The 19,578-nt window shown below is 37.4% G+C and overlaps 1 protein-coding gene across 3 annotated transcripts in view; it reads right to left on the bottom strand.

Annotated features, from left to right (window-relative positions):
• Positions 1–19,578, bottom strand: part of AK8 (adenylate kinase 8) — a 97,420-nt gene that overhangs the window by 51,301 nt on the left and 26,541 nt on the right. For 2 of the 3 annotated variants that reach the window (XM_067541899.1, XM_067541900.1), the window contains exons 6-10: positions 11,444–11,525; positions 9,896–9,967; positions 8,624–8,824; positions 5,532–5,663; positions 2,703–2,792 (exon numbers count right to left, since the gene is read on the bottom strand). In XM_067541899.1, coding sequence (XP_067398000.1) covers positions 2,703–2,792; positions 5,532–5,663; positions 8,624–8,824; positions 9,896–9,967; positions 11,444–11,525 — 577 coding nt within the window. Of the gene's footprint in view, positions 1–2,702; positions 2,793–5,531; positions 5,664–8,623; positions 8,825–9,895; positions 9,968–11,443; positions 11,526–15,683; positions 15,753–19,578 lie in introns of those variants that run through there. The other variant, XM_067541902.1, reaches the window with a different exon arrangement.

The following is a 19,578-nucleotide window of genomic DNA, read 5'->3' as shown; positions in this document are numbered from 1 at the left end:
ATGCCATGAAAAGTTCAGTCATGTATTAATTGCCTTTCACATTTTAAACATTGCAAGTTGCTGGCTAATTAAGTAATCAGTTTACATGTGACCTCAAGACTAAATTTGGTCAAGTATTATGTATGTTTCTCTCCTGTTTAACCTGGTTGCATCTTTGCACCGTTCTAAATAGGATTCTTTGCCATCCTCCCTCCTCAGTGTGCTATGCTCTTTCATTTTCTCAAGGCCTTTGTGAGGACACTAATGAATTCTTGTTAGTGTTTACTAATGTAAATTCATTCTTTGTTATCCCTGGGAGAGGAGGATTAGTGAAATGACAGAACTTATTATTCCTCGTACTGCTATATAATATTTATTGCTATTCAGTCCTCAATTCTGTAGTATGCCCCACCAACAAACAAAACCAAATAAACAGTATATATAAACAAAAACTATGGAAAAAATTTTTAGCACAATGCACAGGAATAGTCGTGGAACCATTAACATTAATATGAATTGTACAATTGCATCCTTGCACGTTACAATAAAAAAACATATTCATCTACGTTTGAAATAATTCCTAATTTTCTAGAGACGTTTAATTCCAATTTCATTTTGCTGAAGTGAAAGCAGCTCACTTGTACTAAGGAAGTGTGGTTTTTTTGGACCGGCTATCCTTCCAATTATTTTATCCTATTGGGAATGCTCCCAACATCTTTGTTAAGAAACCTTAATGGTTAATGAGAAGATTGTAAAATACACATGAAACATCCACAGTAAAGCTCTTAAAGGACTTATCCTATAAGGATATAATTCACCCAAGCTCCCAACAGAGCTACAATTGAAACTTAGTTAGGCATGTCTTTGCAATAGTGGTTCCTCAGTCTAATGGGCTGAGGAGAAAGTGAAAATGGAGTATACGAGTCTCTCTAAAAGTATTATAAACTGTGAAAGATGCATGTGCCCTGATCCTGCAACCCCTTAGGCATGCAAGTAACTTCAGACATAAGGAGACCCACTGCATGCATGCATAAAGTTAATCCCATACATAAATGTTTTATCTGTGATTTTTTTTTTTGACTAACAAACCAGATAGGTCTAAAAACAATGAGAGTCCTGTAGCACTTTAAAGACTAACAAATTTAATTTCTGCAGGCATAAGCTTTCGTGGGCTGTAACCCACTTCGTCAGATAGGTCTCCTACCCTTGAGTTATATGGCCAACAAGTTTAGCACTGAAAATACCTTAACACTCAAACTATCTAGAACCCTCTCTTTAAAATGGCAGCTACAAGCCAAAGGGGGTGGGGGAAGGGTGGTAGGCAAGTTAAAGTTATTGTAACCCACTTGGTCAGTGTACTTCACTGCTGGATCCACAGAGAATACGAATCTGTTGCAGACCCCAGCTACAGAACTTACCATCTTCAGCTCAAGCTGTAAAAGCTCATACTTTCATGCTCTGGAGGTCCCTGGTTCAATTTGTGATGTCAGCCAAGATGGTGACTGTCACACTGTATTACATACATTGAACGAGATGGAGTTATTACACCAGCAATCAACCTGACCCATTCAGTGGAGCTGAAGTTTAGTGTTAAAAACTATTATCATGTGATCTGACAAATTGACAGAGGGATAGAATACCCAAAGCTGCAGGCTGCCGGAGGCCTTTTTGAAATGCTTCAAAAAGTACTGAGTTTCCTGACATGGTGTCTGGGGAACATCAGTTAATTTTATAGGCTCACATTTCAAATCTGTGTAATTCAGTCTCAGAATTAAGCTACGGTATGAAAGAAGGGACTTGCTGGGCTTTCCAATTCACCAAATGGCTTTCCTTGCCGAAAATAAAAGACAATGTAGATTTCCCTGCACACTGAGTGGGTTTGCTCAAAACTCCATTAATACTGAAGCTTAAGTGAGATTTCTCCATCTTCAGCAAGACTATTTCCCTGTAATACTTGTTCCTCTAGTGACCATTTTGGCATGGTGCCAGAAAAAGGACTGGAGGTTCCTGTAGTATCTAGGCCATGTTTTTGCCAAAATACAAGCATTCCTTCACCACATTGATCACCATATTGATACACAACTTACCCTTTGGAATTGTGCCATCTTTTTCTTTTATATATAAATAGCCATAGCCGTGGCAAGGTAATTAACAGCCAAAGACGACTAGTCTGCTGCCCTAAGAAACTTACAATCTTTACCATTTTTTCTCAGTATAATCACTTGTCAAGTTTCCAAAAACAAAATTTCTAAATTCTTATGGTGCCTAAGTTCCCTCTTACCAAAAGGTCTTATGGGGCAAATCTTACAGCAGCATTTCTTAGAAGTTAAAATACTTGTGTCAAACCAGACAATCTCCATCAGAGCGTGCTTCAAATGAAAATCAAAAGGAGGTTGTGTTTTACAAACTAGCAATGATAAAAAAAAAAAAACCTCACCAGATTCCTAATTTTAATTCAGGGACAACAATTAGAATTCAAATGTGAGATCTGGAAGTAGAGTCAGAGCTTTACTCACATAGGTATTCAGTCTCCATTACCCTGAAGAGATTTACCAACTGAAAATTCTGATCTCAGTTGCACTCTGGTGTAAATCTGGAATAACTAAACGGCATCAATGAAGTAACTTTATATTTACACCAGTGGCTGTATGAATTTCTCCCACAGATTATTTTTCCCCCACGAACTTGTAACTACAGTGCAGTAAGACAACAACATGCCCTACCTGGCCATCCACTGTCAAAATAAGGCTTAATGAGTTCTCCAAGTTTTGTCTTGTCTGCAACAGCTTCCTTTAGCAGTTGCCCGCAGCAAACTGAGAGGAAGGAGGAACAAAAAGACACAAGGTTAAATTTTAAAAAGGAAGCAAGCAAGAAAGGAAAAAAAACCCAAGAAGCTGCATATTGGAAAAAGGTCACTGAATAAAATAAAAGTTGTGGGATTTTTTGGATTTTGGGGTTGGGTTTTTTTTGGCCAAGCAAACCAAAAAGCAAAGAGATTGAGCAGGGGAGAATACTGAATAAAACAGAATACATTTGGCAAGGAACATATTAAAAACAGAGGCAGAGAGAAAGATACTAATCAAATACGTTAAAATAATAACTCAAGGGATAGCTGGTGGGGTTTTCACTTTTTATAAACTTATAATTACTGAATAAAGTTACACCTGCTGAACAGCATCTGAACAGCTCTGCTGGAGGTGCAAGATAATATGCAGTTCAGGAAAGTGGCCCCCTGGATCATTTAACAATCATGTAAGAATTATATTCATGAAAATGTGCTAATGCAATGTGATGGTTGAGATTTCAAATAAACAGAACATCATGACATTTAAAATTAAAATACCAAATCAGGACCACAGCACATTAAATAACAATACTATGTACCTGTATGGCACCTTTCATCCAAGCAAATTAATTAAGCCTCATTAGCCCTATTCTCCTAATTTTACAGAGGGGTAAGCTGAAGCATGGAGAGGTGTGATGTGCATAAAGTCACACCAACTCCTGACTCCCAATCATCTGTGCTAAATACTAGATAACAGTCCCTTTTTATGCACTATGGCACTGTTTTTCAATACACAATCATGAGCCTGTTTTATGGAAAAATAAAATGCAAATTGTATATCTAGATGAAATATTAAAATATTAAATCAAACGTCAGTCTATTCTTATAAATTAAGTGAAGAAAAGTGTATAGAAATGTACAAAAAAGGAAGAATTTAAAGAGAAATTGTAACCGAGCAATTTTATTTTTGATTAGCCAAATGACAGTCATTACTGCATTATAGGATAAAGTTTTTGTTAAAATAAGTATTTTTTTAAATAAATATACAATGTAACATAATGGAATTAACATACTTGATGGTATATTAAGGTTTTACTAATTCTACTTGCAGATTTAATTTTGTTATGATACAGGTTTAAAAATAAGGATTTTCATCTTTTTTAACTTTATTAGATAACATTTGTCAATTATTTGTTGTATATTTTCAGAAGCATTGAAGCAAATTCATAACTCTTCAAAATAAAAAACACAAGGGCCAGATTCCCAACTGGCGTAATTTCAGCATAGCTCCATGACTTCAGTGGAGCGATACCAATTTACACCAACTAAAGGTCTGGACTGAACATGTTTTCCTTTAGTTGCAATGATCTTAAGGAATGTATGAGCCCAGTCTTAGATGCAATCCATATACAGAACTCACACTGAACTCATTGCAGATTCTGAGCACATAGCACTTGCAGAATTGGGCCACAACTAGGATTAATGTAAATGGTAGGGCTGCTCAACAATTTTCTGTTGAAACAGTTTTGACAGAAAAGTGGGTTTTTCAGCAAAAGATTTTTTTTTTTTTTTTTTTTTTTTTTTTTTTTTTTTTTTTTGCAAAAGGGGTCTGCCATCTGCAGAAAACATTGAGTTTTTGTCAAAAAAGAAAATCTAAAAATGTTTGTTTTTTGTCTAAAATGTTGATTTTTTTACAATAAGCCAAAATTTTCCCTAGCAAATTCAGACAAAAGTGATTTTTTGTTTTCATAAGAATTTTCAACGACCCCCCCGCATTTTCTGATCATTAATAACATAGATAAGATCCTGCAGTTCTTATTCACAAGAGTAATCTCATAGGACTACTTCACTGAGGGCCTGATCCAGTCTCACTGAAGTCTTTCCATTTCCTTCACAAGAGTTGGATTAAGTCTGTAAGACTCATCACATCAATACAGAAGGCAGGATCAGGTCTACTGCAGTCTTTTTTTCCCTAAAATTTATTATTTCTGGTTATTGTTGTAGGGTTTTATGTGTTCAAAGCATACTGATGAAAACTGCTTAAATATTACTTGAAGGAGAAGAGCTGATCAGCTATGCAATTTTGCAATCATAATTCATTTGCTTAAAATATCTGTAGTTTTTCCAGTATTACATAATATTATGCAGTGTGGTTGCAAATTTCATTGATTACATGCCCAGTTGTGTTCTACTTTAGCCTACTTTCAAGCACTTGATATTATGAAGATGTACCAGAACAACCCCCATGTGATATTTTCTGGGGCTCCCTTATAAAAGGCAGAGAAAGACCATTTTGATATTTGTTCTCTTTTAAAAAATTATGTATTTTAAATACACAGAAATGAAGAGTCTTCTTCCTATTTCAGAACCACTTTTCTTTTAAAAGCCTCCCAATACTGAGCCAACATATGAAAGTGCAAAGACATTATGCAAGACCCACCGATGCGATGGAGAATTCAGAGCACTACACACTGTTCACAGGAGTACCTCTGGTGTATAATACATGAAAAACTACTGATCTAAAGGGTATAAAAAATGATGACTAAAAAAATGTTGGAGCTGGTTTGGCACAGGATATATGTTTTTATTGGTTAATATTTTTTTATTGCAAGATTTTTCAGCCCCTCCCCCACAAAAAGTTTGACATTCAGTGATGGACTAACAGAAAAATTTTACGAGCGAGTAAGAAAGAAAGACAGCAAAAGATAAATGATCAAAAGGAGAGAAAGAGGGAATGGAGCAAAGTGCATATTTACTGAGAACTTACTGTTGACAATGCTGTATTTCTGAGCTATTAGTGCTGCCTGCAGGCTCTTCCCACTGCCTGGGGGTCCACAAAAGAGAATCTGTGGTGTAAAGGGGGCAGCTGATCGGCTCTGGGTTTGGACATAGGTCAGAGCTAGAAAGATAACAGACAGATAAGAAAGTCAGATGCCAAATAAAAAGAGTTAAAATCCATTTACTTTTGCTTTCTTAGCAGAAATAATAATTGATGAATTTCTTTATTTATAACTATGACATTGACATCTTCATCATTTATTTGTAAAACATGAACTGAGATCGGGGCTCCAACATAACTGACATATTCTATCTGTAACTTACCATGCTACGGTGACAGGCATTTTAGGAATCCTAGTATACTTAAATTATATGTAGCACTCATATAGTGCCTTTCATCAGTGGATCTCAAAGTGATTTAAAGGACATATTCAGTTAGTAACTGCACTTTTACCAGGTAATTTTTAACTGAAACCAGCTTTGCTTCTGACCATGCAAGCTCTAGTTTTGGTAGTTTCTAAACAAATATATATGATCATGATGAAAAAGGCAAGATGTCTATTTGTCATGACACTTCCCCAACTTCCTGTGTGATTAATGCACTCCTATTTAGTATGTTTTACATTTTTGTGGCACTAGTAAGTCATGACATAATATAGCATTGATGCCATATAATTACATGTGATTTTAATTTTGTGCACATCGTTTTTGCATGAAGGGTAAAGACAACTTGATGTTTTCAGCCCAGCTCCACTCTCCCCATTGGGCATTGCTTTATTTTTGCTGATCGTGTTTTGTATTGGGTAGGAAACTATTAATTTTATATTAGTCTAGGAATTTACCCCCTGGGAACATTGAAAGAACCATAGACCTCGTAAAGAATAATTCAAATTGTTGCATAACAGTGACCCCAACATTGCTGCAGTCCCAGAAGAGAAGTTGATAAGATAGGTCAACAAGAAGGTACAGTAAGGTTTAGCTTGATAATTAAGATATTTTATCATAGAATATTTGGAACACAGTCTGCCAAAGTGCTGAGACCCTCAACTCCCATACTCCTTTCAGGATCAGGCCCTTTATGAACAAGGAGAAGGAGATATGCAGTGTTGTAGCCCTGTTGGTCCCAGGATATTAGCGAGACAAGACTTGTCTCTCTAAGGAGAAGTAGAGACATTTAAGCAAGACTCTATATTTCCCATGTTACTTACTACTGCATGTTATATGGACGACATAAGTGAGTGTTTGAATGGCTATTGCAGTCCAGACAACCTTACATTCAAATAGAAGATTCTATGAAGAGGTGATGGAGTCTCTGTGATACACACTGTATTTAACTCTAATAAAATGGATGTAAGAATCCAAATCTTAGACACTGATTTTCCCCTTAAGAGTAATCCCATATTGTAAACAAGTTCTCCTTCACTCCATTTGGCATTTTAGGGATCAGAGCTTTAAACTAACCTTTTTACCTGTTTTTGAGACACTAATGTGCACTTATTTAATGATCCCCCTTTATGTTGAATTTCCAGATCCTTATGAAATGCCTCCTACTGTAGAGAAAAGTCAGAGCAGCACCAGCACATTCCAGTTCTGACATTTCTAGCTCCTAAACTGGAGTAATTGAATCATACTACAAGCACATGGGATACGTCCCTTGCTCGCAAACCACAAGCCATGGTGTATGCTGTACAGCTGAGATCACTGAATGTATTGAATGTGAGCCTGATCTCACACCAGAGTAAATCAGGAGCAGTACCAATGAAGTCAATGGAGCTGCATCAGTGTGGGATCAGAATCAGACCCACAGTTCCTAAAAATCTAGTGAAATTGCAATTTCTTGATTCTCTTTCTCACCCACATCTATCATTAAACATAGAAATTAAACATACAGATCTGGAAACTCAGAATCTGTTTATGACATAATTTATCCAAAAACAAATGTCAGCTAACCAAGGAGGGCTCTAGTTATTCTAAGCACTTTCCACAACCAGGGTATCCAAAAGCACAAACATTACTGGCAAACCACCCTGCTTACAAATGATGCTTAATTTGCAGTAAATAACCAAGTTAATTAGGAGTAATGATCCCCCAGACAGTCTCCACATCTAATTATTCCTTAAAAAAATATCTGGCTGCTTGATGCACTACAGAAAAAGATCTAGAGAGGATTTTTTTTTCATTCCAATTTTCCATTTATCTCACTACATTATTAATTAATAATAATTAATATTCAGGCACTCACATATTTATTTACAATTCAAGGCATGAATTCTTTATGAATTATGATATGAACTTTTAAATTTAATTAAGTAATTTAGAGGTAATTAATGTGTAAGTTCAAAATATAAACTTCCTAGTTGTTTATCTTAAAAGTGCAGCACTTGTCATTAAAAAAGACCTTTCTGAGATGCAAAATGATGGGGCTCTAACAGGCCATCAGTAGGTTGACAGCTTCAAGTACAGTATCAGTCTGTCTTCCCAACAGTTTCCTTATTTTTTTCATGAAGATTCAATGTTCTATGTCAGAATGCATGAAAGTAAAGTTGAACAAAAGCAAACAAAGGATTACCACAAAGCAAACCTATCAGTGCAGGCAACTTTTATACTATGAAATACAACCAGCCTTGAACCACTACTACTTGTTAATAGACTTGTGCAGGTAGTACCGATACAGGAGACTAATAATGGTTCCAGTATATGCACCAATATTGACATTGCAGGCTTTTATGACTGGAGCTCTAGGCTTCCCCATCACTTAGGAAATGATTCTACAACCCTTACTCACATTGCGTCCCCAATGGGACTACTCTGATGAGTAATTAGTATTCATTGTGAGTAAGGGTTACACAGTCAAGAAGCCCTCCCATTCAACCTATTCTAACCAGCAAAGAAGCTGTCTGGTACAGCTCAGCAGGTTACAGGGAACATAACCGAATTAGAGGCAGCCAGCACCGACTGATACAAGTGAGATCTTAGTCCTATAATTTGGCACAGTTGTCTCTAAAGGCTGGGAATCGTTCTTTCAGATTAGAATTTATCAGCTATCAAATTTTCTTCTTACTGTATATAATCGATATTTACCCTGGGAGAAGACATCTGCACAGGGCTGGTCGGCATTGATCAATTTTAATATTCGTTGATAGATCTGGAAAACTTTGGGAAAGTTTCTATGATATTCCAGCAGGTGCTTTGAAGTCTCCTGTTCAGATATGCCTTCCGCCTCCACCAAACGTTGTTGCACCAGAGGGTCGCTTGGCCAGTCAAAGGTTGTATGGTATACCTCTAGAAGTTAAACAATAATTAAGACCCATTAGAAAAAAGCATTGATAGAACTTGTTTAGCTTGCAAAAAAGGTTCCTCTTCATAATCAAGGTTTAGATTCTACCAAGACCTTAGGTTGGGGCATAAGTAGAGGGGAAGCACAGTGACACCTCCCTAACTACTACTCCATAGCTCCACAAAGAGGACAGATAGTGGCAGAGAGAACTGGCCAGCCATGTGGCAGTGGGGGGTTGGTATGCTGCGTCCCTTAGTGAGGTGCAGCAGTGTGCCCGCTACCCCTACACAGTAGGGATATCAAGTACAGACCTGTGCCTTTCTGGTACAATCAAGCCTTTAATACTTTGCACTCCCCTAGCCCCTTTCACCTAATGATGTCAAACCATTTTGCAAGCATTAAAACATTTATTCTTATAACACAGCTGTGGGAAACAGAGGCACAGAATGGTGAAGTGACTTGCCCACCGTCACACAAGAATCTGTGGCAGAGCTGGGAATAGGCCTTAGATCTCCTGACTCTTACCCTGAACTTTAAACAAGGCCTTCCGAAGAAAAGCCTTACTTAATGCAAATAAAAGTCATCTCATGAATTCAGCATGTCCTTCCCTATGCCACTCCTAAAACAACTGACATAGGTTCCTGTGGAGCACTCAAAGCATGCCATCTGCAACACTGCCATTTCCTGTTGACTCTTATCAACTCTTATATCACTTGGTATTATACACAGAGGTTTTCCAAAGGTGTTACTGCCTTTTATAGTGAGGCAGACATTCAAGGTCTATCAAAGATGCCATGGTAAACAGTAAAATTCTTATGGTGCGATCACACTTTACAACAGCGCAGCTTGCCACAAAACAGGTCTTTACAAATATTTTCCCTACTATATTGGTGTAGAAAACGATACACGTTGAATTTAAAACAAAAGTGTATATCTGGTTCAGAATTCCATTGCCTACTCACATCGTAAAGGGGCAACATTAAAAATCAACTTTAAAAGCATCAACACTTCAGTGTCTCTTGGGTTGAGACAAAAATGATCTCCTAGAAGGGATCACGAACAAAAACATACTACACCTTTCGTGGATGGATCAATCCTTTTCCCAAGGTTCCTCTCAATCAGCACGGTGTCTGGAGCATACAGCACAACTAAGCATAGAAGAAATAGAATAGAAATGCACTTTCAGTTAGTTACTGATTTCATTTCTCGGAGATGCTTCCAAGTGTGCTCTGCAAATAAGGCTAGATCAAGGCAATTCATGCACATTTAGCTCTCTTCCCCATTTGTAACATTTTTCCTTATTTCCCTGTATTTTACCTATGAACATTTGATTCTGAGAGGAAATTTTGGCCAAAATTATCAGTCACATGGCACTTTTAGGAGGAAATATATAAATAATAATAAAGCTATAAATAATTATATATAAAATATAATATAAATAATAATAAATTAAGCTATGTGTAATAAACACATAGCTTAATTTAGTACATTCTGTGATGCAATAATCTTGCTTCTTTTATGCTCATTCACTTACTAAATTCAACTAATTTAGTTATTTGCATTCAGTCTTGCAAGGTTCTTCTCCACTTACATTCTAATTAAGGATGCTATTTTGTTCTTGGTTATACAGCTAAAATTGGGGGAAGAATTTGACCTTAAATCTTGTTAGCTACATTCAGAAATTATCATTTAAATACATGTATTACATACAAGTACTATCCAATATACATATTTTTCTAAACACTATCACAGTGATTCTGAATTCCTTTACTAAAGTAGAATTGTCTACAAATCAAATCCAACATAGCAAATTATCACTTCTCTGTTGACTACAACTGGGGCTGGTTTATTACACTTGAGCTGTGCATTTTTAAAATCTTCACCACCTACCCATTTCCTGCACCCCACAATTTTCATTTTTCTCATTCATTTTGGATAGGTCCCTATCTAATAATGATTTGGAAATGCAGACAGTCCCAAGGTGGGGGGAGGGGAGGGAGGTGCTAGGGTCTTGTCCATCAAGGCCCTGCCACTATAGAATTATCTTTGCTTTGACTTACCCAAGATTCCACCTGTGGCATGAAAGGTCAGGCTTAAGGCTCGGGTGTTTCCATTTCATTTTGTGTGTGTTGAGTAAATTGTATATATTATTCTATCATATAGAGGGAATAGCTTGGTGGCTCTTTTAGATCCTTTTTGCTCCCAGGGATCAATTAAAGCAGAATCCTTGAGATTTGGGTCCTGAGGTCAGAGGAGGTTTGGACTCACTGGTGAGGCAGAGAGGCACAGCTGTTCGCAGTCACATGCTTGAAGAGGCTTGAATTTGCTGGCCTAAAGGAAGGTAGTGAGCTCCAAAGTGGAAAGAAGACAAAGATTCATCTAGGGAAGGTGGAGTAAAGAGATCAACAGACTGTCCTAAAGTTTTGGTGGGCCCAGGCCTCATTTAGCCATTTCCTCCAGTCCTGTGACTGTGGTCTTTGAAGCACGTGTTTCTGGTTTGCTCTGGTCTCTTGGGCATATTTTACACATTTAAGAAATGCTGGTTTTAACACTGAAGTGGTTTTTTTAGGTCAGTAGTGGCTTTCACCTATGGTCCACAAGCACAAAACATTTGTATTTCTTACCAACATGTCTGGGAGTGATGCCAGCTGACTGCAGCATCCATGCTTGCTCCTGGTTTTCAGGAAAACCTTCTAAAATCCAACCCTATTGCACAAAAACATGAAAGAATTATTGATCCACACTGAGGGAATCTTTACAATTAAATCATAGTTTGCTGATCACAGACTATCCGATTCTGATCTCACATCAGTGTAAATCAGGAATAAGTCAGGCAGTTAGACAATGCTTCCCAAATGTTTCCAGAAAATATACTCATTTCCCAGACTAAAACATCAGTTAACATTTGAATCTTCTTCTACCTCTTTGAAACACTGAGTTATCCCACCTGTTCAGACAAAATCAATTATAACCTCATTTCATTTGTTGTGGTTCTTTCCTAGTGGACAAGTTCAACCTATGAAATTTTTTTAAAGAGGTTTAGGATCATAATCTTATATTGACCCTAAAGCAAGGGGAGGATTTGGATAATGGAGATATTCAGAGTATTCTTCCAAGAAATATTTTAGTACAATCCACACAAAACTCTGAAATGAATGACTGATGAATACTCCTCCATATTGAGCTCATGTATGGAATACCATCTCACATGCAATGAGCAGAGTAGTTATACATTTGATATTTTGCAAGCTCCATAGTTTCAGTACTGGGCACTTTTGAGATGTTTTCAGTGTTGAGAAGATTTAAGTACAGCTACAGATCATTGGAGACCCAATTCTGTGAGGTGTCAAGAGCACTTGATTCTCAGAGTCCACTGAAATCAATGGGATTTAAGGACACAGCACACTCCCCACCTCCCCTCCCCCAGGACTGAGCAATGGGTAATATTGCTAGTTACATCAAATTATTACCTCTTGAATATTTAACTGGATAAAGCTTGGATCCTTGGATCTGAGTGGCCATAGAATGGGCCAAGGTTTAGCCCTAAATACCTAGTTCTTATTGACTGGTGGTTCATCTTTTTCTCTTGACATTTCTATAGGGTACATAATGTCTAGGTACAGTGAGCAGGAGCCTGGCTAAATGCCACTGAATTTATCCAAATTTACTGATATTTTGCCATATATTAGATTACTTCTGTATTAATGTTTTTCCTAATTTTGGATAGTTTTTTTTAATTATTACATTTATTAAAATTTTTGGTACATGAGAAACTGCAAATAAAACCATCTTTCATTTGATTGCACTTCCAAATCCTATTTAAGATTATACTCCATCTTCCTCCTCACTCACTGTATGATTCATTAAGTTCAGATAGTAATATAAATAATATAAATGAAGCTTAAAGAGACACCATCAAAATAAGCATCAGATATTAAAAAAAATCATTTCACATGTTAATAACATCATCTCAATTTATTACTTCTGAAATAATTTCATAAAATCAAATTTACTTTTCACAACTTGAACTATCAGCACTCAGCTTGGACAGTGAAACCAGACAGGTCAAATGATCATCACCATTTACTAGACAGGGAAACTGAGGAACAGAGCAGTGAAATGACTTGAGCAAGTTGAGACAGGAAACCAGAGGTGGAACAGGAGCCAGATCTCTTCACTTCTAGTCCTCTGCTTTAACTTCAATACCATCCTTTCTTCATTTAGTGTAAAATTCACACCCATACCCACCCAAAGCCCAAGTAATCAGATTTGATGTGAACCATTAAGCAGGCACTGGGGGGGAGGAGGAGGTGGGAGTATAACATTTACACATCCCAAACTGCAGGTAGACCATGGGTTGCAATGCAGTCCCTCTACAGTAGGTACTCCGCCATCTGTAGGGGGCAGTCCACCGCATCATAATACAGAAGTGATGTCCCTTTGCCTGTGTACACATCATTTTGTCTCAGAATGGGACCTTGACTGGGTCCTCAGCCTCAAAAATGAATTTCACCAAGCCAGGAGAAAATCATCTCAATGAACTACAGCATAAAGCTGGGTTCTACTGTGGATGTTTGGGAGAAAAAAGGGACTGTTTGCAGCACTGAATGGTGTCTGAAAACAACATGAGCTAATAAAGTCACCACAGTAAAATGGACACTTACATATTCGAGCAGTGATTTTTAAAGTTTCAATCTAAAAAACCAAAAAGTATACAAACGTCTTCTGTCTTGAAAAAAACAAAAACAAAAACAAAAAACAAAGGCAAAAACCTGAAACAACACAAACCCACAACTATTTCTACAATTATGAAATATTCAGAAGAATACCAGCTCCCACCATGGATAAAAAAGGAAGCTAAACAAATCTGAAGAGCAGTGAATCAAATATACACTCTTTCATTATTTTCTTAAATTATACAGGAAACGAGTTCCCAGAGCTAATGAAGCAACACAAAAAAAGAAAGAAAGAAAAGAAAGAAAGAAAATCCTTTTGCTCCCTTAAGCATTTATACATCTATGAAATATCACAGGAACGCTGTAGCATTAGTCAATTTCTTTGTGATCCAGTATCTGAAATCTACCTCTCTCATGACTCCTAGGTCTACATCTGCTAATTTTTGTCTAAATTTCTCTCTGTTAGTTTAGCTGAACAAGTCCCTGTCACTGTACTCCCAAAAACTTTGTGAGGCTTAAGGAAGCTGAAAAAACATATCTTTGTGTGTATATATATATATATATTTAAAAAAAAGACTTTTTAATATTGCATTAACTAGCAATCATGATCATCTCCCACATAAATTTGAAGCTCTAGCAGTATGGGGTCCAAAGATTTTAAAATTATTTCAGGGAAACATGTCTCAATGACTTCTGTAGGAAGAAATCAGGACATTCCAATTACACAGGAAAATAAAGTAGACTACTTAAATTCCCTAATTAGCCCAATTTCACTACATCCTGTAGTTAGCTGCAGGCAATAAAGAAGACTCCAGTAACTGCAAGCCAGTTTTTGCCACTCCCAGTGTTTGCTTTATCAAATTAGTATGAACTACTGAATAAGGTCACACAGGTGCTAAGAAATCAATTTTTCCCTTGAGAGTTACAGAGGAGAGAGAACGCAAATAGGTTCCACAGTGTTTTAGCAGTATGTTAGGTACCTTGGCATTGTATAGCAAATGCACTCTGTTCAGATATATGTGAAACCGAGTCCTGTACCGGTAGTGGGCCAGATCCTAAACTGATGTAAATGGGCATAGCGCACCTCTGATGTCAATACAGCTCTGCAAATTTACGTCAGTTGAAGACCTGACCTACTATCTCCATTCTTAGTTTAATATTCTTTGGATTCCAAACTAAACAACATATTACAAGATTTCTGATGTCAGGGCAGTTTAGAAGCATTATAGCTCAAAAGCAAATACTTGGCAATAAGTAAAAGATAGAGGATGATCTTCTTAACAAAAGGCAACAAACTTTATAAGGTTTATATACAATTACTCAAATGCCAAAGTCCCTTAAAGCAGAGAGCATACAATGTAATGACTAAAAGTTTAAGTAAGAAATCATAGCTAGTGAATAGCTGCTTGTAACAAACATATTTAAGGCACTAAACAAATGCATAATAAATAAACCCTATATAAATAGTTAGCTTTTTGGATCTTATTTCCAAAGGTCTCTGAATTCTGAAGTATCAGTGAGTCCCTAATTAGAATACATTATCCATCTACTTGACACTTCAGTGAAATGTCTATTCTACCACAGAGCTGTAGCTTTGTTCAGAGCAGGTTTATTGATATTCTGATGCATTCCCTCTCCATACCCCCAGTGGCTTGGTTCTGTTTTATCACACATCAAAAAGGCCGTATGCTCAGGGCACCCCATGCATAGCTCAGAGCTGGAGGTCTGAACAGCTGCAAGTAGTATGGTATCACAGGAGGGACAAGCTCCAAGCAGATGTCACAGATTTAAAAAATAAAAAAAAAAAAGACAGTAAAAAGGGAGTGTGGCTTGGGAACTAAGCAAGAGGTAGTAACATACAGCAGAGCAAGACCTGACTTAAAATATGCCTATCATTCTTTATGCAAACACTGGTCTTTTCTGCCCTCCCCTGACTATCATTAAAGTGTAATTAGTAACTTCACTTGGTAAGAAATTGTTTCTTTATGAAGCCATCTATTTTCTGTTTTTGATAACAATAACCTCCAGACATCTAAGCATGGGCAGCACATCCGCACGTCTAGCCAGGAATGAATGCTGGGATCCTGAGGATTCCATAATGCTTCATTCTGGGCCACCATTTTCTCCCCACAGCTGGACCCCCAAATCTCCTCCAACTTCAAGATAGTGATAAATGCAGCATGCATACCTTGCGCCTTAAGGTCAGGTAAAGTGCTCCTTGGAGACCTATCCCACTCTGTAAGTCAGCAGCAATGAGGCATTTGTACAGATATCTCCTAATTCCGCCAAATCCAAAGAATCTGGAGCGGAAGAAACCCAAGGTCATTCTCAAACATGAGTGTCCTTTGTTGCCAACCTATCAGTGACTGACACCTACCACCCAAATAATAGCTACACAGATACTCCGCTTTCTTTTGTTAGTGTTTGGCCTGAACATCTTCAAAACTCATTACAAAAATAGAAAGCTATTTACACAGATGGGGTTAGAACAAGGCAAAGAGCAAAGAAATGCAGAAAATCAACACTCAGTCACATTAGACTTGAGAATGAATTCTCAGCCGCAGGCCCACAGCTTTGGTGTTCCCTTACACAAAAGATTAGAAAAACCACGAATCTTGCTGCCTTCAGAATAAATGGCTTCACTATTGCTTTCCCACAGCATTCAGACTTTTTAAAAATTATTATATGTCCTTCCCTCCCATCCAAAGAAAGACGACAGGTAACCAAACAACAAAAAATTATCAATAATTAGAGTCCACGGGGGACCGAAGTAGTTCTCTAAAACTGTCATGGGAGGACACACACAGCCAAGGTGCCACAATGATCACTGTGCAGAGGGTGTTATATGTGAAAGTATCTACTGACAAGCTGATTCCTGCAATTTGTCAGTATTAGGAGGACTACAGATCAGAAAAGGTCACTTTGTCAATCTCTCTATTGACAAAAGGAAATTCTTTTCCCACATAAAAAGCATTTTGGTAGCTTTGGTACTGAATAAGAAGCTGTGTCCAGTTTAGACAAATAAATTAAGGTTAATGGGACGAATTCTCCCCTCCATTATATTTATCTAATACGGTACACTACCAACTGGTATGGGGTTGCACAGATATAATTGGAGGCAGGCTTTGGCCCATTGATTACATGATCTCATCCACAAACAGCCACCAAAGAAAGATCCTGTAGCCAATGCAAGTTTGAGTTCATCACTTTTTATACCCAACTACCAGCAATCTTTTCTTTCACATCAGTGAAAGCCTCTTCCACCCTCTTGAACTGCTTAGTATCAACAAGTGAAATACCCCAATTACTCAAATTAATCACTGGCAAAAGCTTAGTTCCCAAATGATCCTGCAACTGGTGCACAAGGTTCAACTATCCCTCTCTCCGCCAGACATTCCTAAGGGTGCAAATTCACCATCTAGCAACCTCTATACTAAATATCTCCAGTTCTATAAATTCATTCCACAACATTACATTACAACAGCACCAAGAATTAGGTAATAGCCAATGAAACTATAGCCACCATGTACTAACCCTGTAAGATGAAAAATCCTCCTATCAGCTTCACAAGTCCCTGGTTCTAACATAATGCTTGCAATAAGTTTTCTGTGTATGCTGTAAGACCTACCCGTCTGATCCCTTGCAGTCCTAACTACATTTGTATTAGAGGAACACACAACATACAGTCTCAGCAGAGCTGTTGATCAATAAAACTGTACTCCTTAGAGGATGCCTGTGACATCTATAAACCTGTGAGTGTCAAAACAATGGCACAAAAATTCTGTATTCTTACTGTCAGTGGGATGAAAGCTGTGCAATTAATGCCAGCCCAATGACACCACAAGGAGAAATAAAACAAACAGCTGGTGGTACTATGTCCAGCACACTGCTCCTACAATCTATTAACATCTTCAGTATAAAATACTGATTCATGTTATGAGCAAGATAGCATAAACCTGTAAAAAAAAATTTCAAAAATCTACAGTCCATAATATTAATTGTATTAGATTTCACTTAAAAATAGTAATAAAAATGCATTGATCCTCTTTCATATGGAAATTAAACATGCACAAGAAGAGAATATTCTTACATTTAGTGGCTGTTGATTACAGCATCATTTGCTAATCAAAAACTCCTAGAACTCAGTGAACTTACTCAAATCTAACTGAACTAGTAGTAAGCACTCCCGTTTTGCTTATCTTGGCTTTTTTGGAGATGTCTGTAAGGTTTTTATTGCCCCAGATGTCCCATCACTGCAAGCACTGGTTCAGTTCTACTGGCAGGTACAACAATGGGAGTGTTAATGTAGACAGGGTTCCAGGCAGTTGCTGGCATTTTAAGTATCATGTTGTCCTACTCAGAGCAGGTCTATATGTTTAAAATGCTAGCAGCTGGAAGTGTCTTTTCTTGACTCAAGCTCCCATCTTTGCTACCATCAATGGAGCTTAAACAGCACAAGCAACTGTGGGAAATATTGGGTAAAAAAGTGTAGTGTGCACAGAGTCTTTGGAGAAGAGTGGAATTTGTCTGCATATTGAAGAATGTCAACACTTATCTTAATAGCTCCACAATGAACATGTAAGATACTTATCTGTTAAAAACATGTGTGCTTCAGCAAGAGAGAATATGGTTTCTGTGGGGGATGAGAGCACCTTAGAGAGGGTTTAGAAATACCACTGTGCTTTTCAAAAACTCCTGAACTGAAAAGTTATTCACCAATAAACATCTGCTTTGAAAGCCTTGTCTACACACATCCTCCTTCCCTAAAATTTCCCACCATGTCTACCACCGATCACCTCCCCTGGTGGTGACAACAGTGGCAGCACTAGTGTACACAACACACCAGCAGCTATTATTTTTCAGTAGGTCTGGTCTCAGGATAGCTAAATAACATGCTGTTTAAAACACTGGTGGCAGCCTGTAACCTCATCTACACCAGTGACCCGATCGCTTCCACCACCAGTGGAGCTGCACCAATGATAGTAATGGCGGCAAATCGGAATAAAAAAGAAAAGCCTAGCATAGACACTCCTTTCATTTCTAATGCAAGGACAGTGTGTCTAGTGGTTAGTAGTCAGAACTCCTGGGTTTCATTCTTGGCTTTGCTGTGTTTTTTAATGATTTTTATTTCAATAGGTTTGGCCTCTGAGAACAAGCAATCAGTTCCATCTAGCACTTTATAACCACCAGGTGTCATACCTCCCAATCTCCTGGTTCAGCCATTAGATCACACTCAGAATTGTGTCACTATTATTAAGTGACATGACAAGCATGCTGATTTTACTCAACTAGAGAAATATTAAAATGTTCATATCCATTTATGATGGCAAAAATCACACAGTAAACTGAATCATCTCTTGCCACAGAGTTACCCCAGATCTTTGACAGACTCAAAGCACTATCTGGATATAAAAATTTACTTGTTTCAATTCTGCTTGGCTTCTATTATATCCATAGCCGACAATATTGGTTTCACTTGAGTTCAGCAGTTAAATTATTTAATTCAAAATACCACATAAGTGTACAAGACTATGTACTGTATAGTTGTGTTTTTAAACACATTCTACAGCTACACAGAGAGGCTTAATTCCAGAGTGAATTTAGCACATTTATGCAAATACAGTAAATACCACTAGATATCTGGCCTGGAGGGATAAACATCTATCACCAGTTTAAAAAAATAAAATAAAACAGATCATCTTAAAAAAAGCTCTAAGAGAACTAGGCAGACCCAAATAATTCAAGCATAGTGATTTGCAATGCAAAAGTTTAATTCTACTTTGCAAACTCAAAATGAGCAGATAAATTATGGATTAAGGCATACAGTATTTTGTACAGGAAAACTGACAACCACTTCCCAGACATTTAGGTTTTTTTCCAATCTCTTTACTTATTTCTTTCTAACAATTCAAAATGATTGTTTCAAATCTCCCAGTGGTTGAGAGATGGAGAGCATGCCATGACATTCTAAAATGCAAAGAAAATGGGCCATTTAAAAAAGGAGGGGGAGGGGAAATCTTATACATAATGAACTGAAAAGCTATTCCATAATTTTTTTCTGTCCTGGACTCATACCACTATAG

This window comes from Emydura macquarii, unplaced genomic scaffold, assembly GCF_026122565.2.
Source record: "Emydura macquarii macquarii isolate MOO-44397 ecotype Brisbane River unplaced genomic scaffold, CSIRO-AGI_Emac_v2 contig_691, whole genome shotgun sequence".
NCBI lineage: Eukaryota > Metazoa > Chordata > Testudines > Chelidae > Emydura > Emydura macquarii.
Note: the sequence above shows the minus strand (reverse complement) of the source record. Positions and strands in the feature narration are given on the sequence as shown.